Source organism: Hydractinia symbiolongicarpus, chromosome 8 (genome assembly GCF_029227915.1).
Source record: "Hydractinia symbiolongicarpus strain clone_291-10 chromosome 8, HSymV2.1, whole genome shotgun sequence".
Taxonomy (NCBI): Eukaryota; Metazoa; Cnidaria; class Hydrozoa; order Anthoathecata; family Hydractiniidae; genus Hydractinia; species Hydractinia symbiolongicarpus.
The window spans coordinates 19393968-19400906 of record NC_079882.1 but is presented as its reverse complement, the minus strand read 5'-3'; the positions used below and the strand labels follow the sequence as shown (position 1 = coordinate 19400906).

Sequence of the window (6939 nt, the reverse complement as noted above, 5' to 3'; positions counted from 1 at the left end):
TTCGAAACACATTTTTTGGAAAATAGAATAATTTTAATGCTTCGATTAAATAAAATAAGGATAAATGCTTCCCTCCTCGAGTAAACAATGTCCCCCTGAAATAGTAACATAATTCTTAAGTGCTCAAGTCACTGTTTGGTTTCTTTTCTCTTGCAAATATCATTTGACTGATATACTGTACGAGTCCCTCAAATTTCACTCTATAGTATCTAAGCCAAAGAGGCCTTAATCACTATATAGAGCTCAGACTATCTCAATTTCGAAGTTATATAGAATCGCTTTTCTCGATTAAACGTCACTTAGCAACCTCATTCTCAGGATTTTTAGTTTCTCATCGGCACTGCTCTTATTGGAAAGGTCCGATATGCAAAAAGAGATAACAGGTCTTGGGATCGAGGTTGGTCCCTTAGTTAATTGGTAACCCATTTTTGGTTACTTTCCGAATGGCTGTAGAATCGCCAGTTTTCAAATACGTTTGCTAGATAAGTAAAGCGATTAAACGCACATTTTTAGCTTTATCAAAGTACTTTTCAATTCTCCCAATGTAGTATGAATCTGCAACTTGTTTTCAGCAGCGTCATTATGTACTAGCACGTAGTAGTGGAGTTTCTTACCAGTATTTTCTTTTCATATTGTAACAATCTGGTAATCTTAAATTTCAACATAGCACCTTGCCACTCACGCCGCAATGAATAGAATTTGGCCATTCACAGTTTGGTGCAGATGCTCGGTAATACATAAATTTATGAAACGAAACGTGGGACATTTTTAATCCTGTGAGCTAAGAAAACGAAAGCAAGAACCAGACTGGACTGCATCTGCAAACGATTTATTTATTTTTAGCTGTGCCAAAGCCCGAAAGACGACCCCTCCCACCTCGAGTTTTGCCACCCCTGCCACCACCCGTTAAAAAAGAGAGTAAAACTGCTGAGAAGAAGAAGCGAAAAACGAATAATCATAATATTGACTCGGAAGCTTCGAACGCGAAATTTGCTGCGATGGTGCGACGCCTGAAAAAGCTGGACAAAAATGCAACCAATAACGAACAGGGTGAACAGGAGAAGCCAGTAAAGAAAAGATTCCGAAGAATTTTCCGATGTTTACGACTGCGAAAAAAGGTTAACGAAGAAAGTTTGGAAACCCCCGAAGTAATCGCGCAAAAAGATAACAAAAAATTCAAGCTTTTTTCAAATTTTTTCAAACGAAAGAAGAAAACAGGCAAAGTCAAAGCGAAAGCAAAAGTTGTAGAAAAGAAAGGTAAATTGTTTCCGCTTAAAGGTGTGTCCAACAAGGTCCCTGGCAATTTAAAAGTCGAATGTGGATATTGCATGAGCAGAAAAGACAGAGTGCGAGAGACGTGTTACAATCTTATTGGACCATGCTTTGGAGTATTGAAAATAAACGTTGTCGATAAAAATGCACCAATTGCGATAACAGGAAAGAGTATTGCATTACATCAAGAAGATGGATCAAAGATGGTTACCAAGGGTAAGACTGGAAAGAAGAAGAAAAGAAAAGGTTTGAAACGTGCAAAGTCTTTTACAGCACTAAAGACATCAAAAAATGCCTCGGTGCATGATAACATCAATGATGAAGATCGTGCTGACAGAGAAAGTGATGATGAGACTGATAGTGAACTTCAGTTGCTTTTTGTTCAATCCCCCAACACACCTGTTGACGGCGAATCTTGCAACACATTTTCACCTGCATTAAATGTAGATTATGAGGATATTCCAACTGGTGCTAAGCGACATGTTCATTTCGAAATACCTCATTGGGACGAACATGATCGAAAGCCTGGTTCAAGGTGTGCTACACCAAAACCTAAAGAACCAAGTGCTGACCGAAGAAGAAAACAAAAGACAATCATGGAGTTACGATTGGAACAAATAAAAGCAGAGGAGGCCCGACTAAAAATGCAGCATGAGCGTATTCGACCAATCAGCGCACGAAGAGATCGCGTAAACAAAACAAAAATTGATTTGAAAGCTCTTGAAGCCGAGCGAAGAAGGGCTCAACTTGAGCATATAAAGACCAAAGAAAAGGCCATAAAGTTGAACAAAGATGTTTTAAATGATGCTAAATTGGAGGTATGGATGATATGTCTTTATGTAAACAATGGCTGTATAAGTTTAGAAGATTTATTAAAAAAATAGCTTGGTAAAAAAAGTACACATTTGTTTTTATAGAAAACGAACTTGATCAATGAACGCGCAGAAGCTGTTCGCGCTCAAAAGGAGAAAAAGGAGATTGAGGAAATGGAACGACGACATAAGCGTGCTGTAGAACTGCAAAGAAGTTTGGCTTCTAGTAAAGGTAGACGAAACAACAACCTGTCAGTCAAAGTTGAAGTATGTTCTTTAATTATTGTTGAACTTATGTATATTATTACATAGTTTAGCAAACAAATTTTGACTTCTTAGAAATTGAAAGAAAAGCATGCTCATGTGGATGCTAGACGTTGCCACAAACGGAATGACCTATCAGCTCAAGGTGCAATTCCACAAGTTCCACAAGTGGGTGTCGTTGCGGAACATGAACCAAGACCAGCTCCTATGCCACATGATGATATTGTATTGCCAGTTGTTGCAAAACGTCGAGCAAAAGACGTTGTTGCTCAAATTGCAGATAGCAAGAAACTTCGTGAAGGACAAATGCGAGGAAAAATCGACACAAGAGTAAACAGTGAACGAGATGCACTTGTACGACAACAGCCAAATCAAACCAGCGGTGGTGAGGGTGAGACTGGTCTGACTGCAGAAGTGCATGAAGAGCTTGTTGTTGGCCGACGTCGACGACGACGTCAAAAAAAACACACGACACAGGAGGGTGATGCTGAATTTGCAGCAGAGGTATTTAGATCGTTTTGTTAAGTCGTTGATTGAAGTTTATTACATCTTGTTAATTTTTATAACTTTCTTATTTTAGCCTCCAAATTTTCAATAACTTATTCAAGATTCAGTAACTTTCAAATTGGCTTTAAATACGGATTTATTTATTTATACTTGTACAGAGGACTTGATGCTGAGGCTTTGGGTTTGTTTATTTGAGTTTTTGTTTGAATATCAAATCATTTTATAGCGGCATTTAAAAAGTACGCTTGAAGTGTGTGTGTGGGGGGGGGATGGTTTAGTGGTTTGGGGTTAAGGGGAGGGGGGTCAAGATTTGGGTTATTTAAAAGCGTATAAAAACAAACTTGGAGAGGGGCATTTTGCACACGTAAGGGGAAAGGGGAATTTGCGAGGTGAGGGTGGGATGGGGGTTCTGGAATGATTATTATTTCATCAAATGTACTTTTTGAATGCAACCGGTTTTATTGATTAACAAGAATGCAAAAAAGTTAGGAAGATGTCTTGTCTTGTAACACTGTTTAGTCACTAAAAGGTACGTGATAAACCAACTTGCTAAGTACGTTACGTCGTGCGTCATTCAGCCAGCGTTTGTCCTATTTGAAAATGTAAGATCAAAAATGCAAAGTTACCATCTATAAAAAAAGATGCTGTTATAACTATTCTTGGGAAGGCGGCGCCCAATGATTTGGTTAAGACAGCGCCTCTTCAACGGGAAACAAAATATGGCGGCATATAATTTTGTTTCTTGTCTTGAAGATTTTTTATAAATTATAAAATGCATTTAAATGTTTGAAGAATACAGACAAACAAAAATGAATGATATATGACTGGAAAAAAAGGATTTTAAAAATAAAAATAGTTTTACATGACAAGATGGAAGGGTGTTAATCAGATTAAAAGTTTTTCGTCAATAAAATTAATAAGATGATTTAGAATTTTTAATGTTTATACAAAAGCTCAAATTTTCATTCCCATTGCTGATGTTGATAGGACTCTTTGTTTTTTAAAAGATATTTGCATAAAAATTAGTTGTCATTTTACATCCCTCACCTAATCCTTGGTCGCACAAGATTTGATATTCGGCTTGAGTTGGTGAGTGTGACAATCGCGTAAGTAGCGTAACCAGTCCATGCTTGGGTTAGGAATTAGCTGTCACAATTTTTTTTTTAAAAAAAGCTTGCTGATGTAAGACTTTAGCGTCCTATTTTATTTAAATTTTCAAAAATATTTTCTTTCCGCGAAAGTTAACTGACTTTAATTTGTTTTGTGTGTACCCGTGTTTAAATTATCCCGTATTAAGGATTATATGCACACAAAAAAGTGCAAACTCTTCACTTACTCAGTTTTGGACAATATTTTTGAACACTTAAAGGATGTTTTAGCACTTTGAAGATAAATGTTTTTGTAAATAATGTGACTTTTATTTTTAAATGTATATTTTGGCAATCTATCGAATAGAACAATGTCCGCCATCTCGGAATTTCACTACTTTTTATAAATAATTGATCACTAAAACAGTTCTACGAAATTAGAATTGATATTAAAATAAATACATTAAAAGGAGGTAGCTAATTACATATCTAGAATTCAGTCCTGTCCTTTGCTGTAGAGGTCTTGGATGATTTCTTTCGCTTGGTTAAGATCTCATATGCTTGTTGTATTTCTATAAAATGTTTCTGTGCAGATTCCTTATCATCCCCTTTGTATCGATCAGGATGCCATTTCACAACAAGTGTTTTATACATTCTACGAATCTCTGCCTCAGAGGCATTTGTGCTAAGTCCAAGAGTTTTATACGCGTTTGCTTCACCTGTGGGATCGAGAGATTTGATAATTTCATCGTAGAGGTTTTTCCATCCATTTTTACTGCCTTCTTCATATAACTGCCACATAGTTTGTTTAAAATTCAACCATGCTGGAGATTTAAAGAAATGATTGATCGAGTCACGTAGTTTGATTTTTTCCCCATCTTGGTACGTAATATGAGCGTTGAAATAAAAAAAGCAAGTCCAAAGTACAAAAATGACTGTTGCTCCAGTAGATAAATGCGAAACTCGAGTACAAAATGGCTTCCTGACAACTTTCTTTCGATACTGTCTATAGTAATTAAACATGGCAGCCGAAGCCATTGAGCAGTATATGTAATTAGGTTGATCGTTGGTTAAATGTGCAAGTAATGTATAACAAGCCAGTGCGGCCAAGTATGGCTTTGTGAAGGGACCCTGTTCTCTTCCAATGTTTCCAACTATGTACACACCAGCAGTAATACCCAAACACACAAGTAAGCCTGTGATAGACGCTGGCATCTCTTCTGGAATGGCGAAGATGACAAGTAAACCATAAAAATAACCTATTAACATTTCTCCAGAAAAACGCGAAGTGTTAAACGGAGGCTCCTTTCGTAGTTTCATTTTTCGCGTGAGCGTCTCCATATATTCCGGTTCTTCGTTAGCATCTTCGACATATTCTGGTATTCGCCAAAAGTCTCTTACCCATCCAATATAGAGGAAACCGCCGCATGTAGACAACCATACGAATGCCTGTTTGTCTCTCTTTAAATAAAAATGATGTGCACCTAACCAGCCGAAGAAGAACCACAACAAGTATGTTACACACAGGCTTTTGTCTCTTGCCATTGCGCCTGTCACAACAGTTTTTTTTTTCACAGTAGGAAATAAAAAAGAAAACAGTTATATATAGTGCGTCCTACAGATTCACCCATGCGAAGTGAACGATCAATCATTCTCAAAATGTAACTTGTTTTTACAAAGCACAGTATACAGAAAGCATGGTAGGTTTTGATCAGCTGTGTTGTGCTTTAAAGTAAAATATTTACACAAGTTTTGTTCAAATGTAAACAAAACTACAAATAGATAAGCTCGAAATATTTATCAAAAGCAAGAGTTTTTTCTATGAAAAATTTGAGAATAGCCTAATATTGTTAGAAGGAGTGTTCAAATCAATAAACAAGAAAACACACTTGGTTTTAAAACTCAACACTTCAGTTTAACAACGTCACTGGCGGCTTGTGTTTGCACATCTACCATAACCTACCTATACTCATTTTTAATACATTTTTTTTGTTGTAAAAATAAATTTCTTCACAAACATTTCAATTAAACAACTGAAATAGTGCTGCATAAAGTTTTGAGATTTTTAGTGTGTTTAAAACTTGAAGAATTGTTTTGCTCTACAGAATGTAAACTTTGTTCTCTTTAAATTGGCGGACAAAAAGATTGGGAAAAAGACAATCTGTTAACACTTCCCTAGGCTAAAGTCATAAAAACTAAGTGTTATCATGTAAATGAAAAATGTTGACTTTCTTGCCGAGCTGGTGATACTAGCAAAAAACATTTAATATATTAGCTATATTTTTTGCTAATTTTTTAATTTATTTTTTCAAAGAAAAATATGTATCCTGACATTTTTTTTACCAAATGATCATAACAACTTAATTTAATTGAAAGTGCGATCATATCGGCGTCTTTGAAAATAGTTAAATTCAGGAAGTCGGAAACTATGTTTCTAATGGAATTTTTTAGGCTACATTTGTCACACAGGTCTAAAAGGTATCATACGAAGTTTTAAGTTAATCTTTAAACTTAAGTAAAACATAATACTTATTTTTTCAATATAATATAATAACTCATGTCTAAAAGTATATTTATAAAAGTAAAACATTTTTTTATTCTGCAAAAGATCACAGGAAACAGTTTATCCGTTTAGCATCCCCTCGCTTTGTTCATTTACGTCACACAAGTTGGTAATTTACCGAACAGAAAGTCCTCATCGACACTATTTTCACCTTAATATTTCGAGAATCAAAACTCACAATTATAAAAAGTTTATATTCACACTTTAATAAACATTTTAAGTAGAAATTGATAGCAATCGTTAGTTCTCCTTTAAGGTGTGTCCGAGATGATACATTACCGAGTGGCTTTTGTGAAATTGCGACTGATATTTCGTAAAATTTTGGTTTCGCACGTTCCTAATATAGCAAATATTTCAATCATGAGAATTGCTTTTACTGTTTTTTACGCATGTACTTTTGTCAAAATTGACACTGTCAAAAATCCTTTATCAG

At 35.5% G+C, this 6939-nt stretch overlaps 2 protein-coding genes across 2 annotated transcripts; one reads left to right on the top strand and one right to left on the bottom strand.

Moving 5' to 3' along the window:
- Positions 1 to 723: 723 nt before the first annotated feature.
- LOC130653820 (uncharacterized) lies at positions 724 to 3253 on the top strand. Its single transcript, XM_057456326.1, has 4 exons — positions 724 to 730; positions 844 to 2090; positions 2190 to 2351; positions 2424 to 3253. The coding sequence occupies exons 1-4, from the start codon at positions 724 to 726 to the stop codon at positions 2871 to 2873; spliced, it is 1866 nt and encodes a 621-aa protein (XP_057312309.1). The 3' UTR covers positions 2874 to 3253.
- Positions 3254 to 4370: 1117 nt separating this feature from the next.
- Positions 4371 to 6092, bottom strand: LOC130655389 (dnaJ homolog subfamily C member 22-like). The gene has a single exon (XM_057458140.1). It carries the CDS (start codon positions 5486 to 5488, stop codon positions 4433 to 4435), a length of 1056 nt encoding a protein of 351 aa, XP_057314123.1. The 5' UTR covers positions 5489 to 6092; the 3' UTR covers positions 4371 to 4432.
- Between the last annotated feature and the right edge of the window lie 847 nt (positions 6093 to 6939).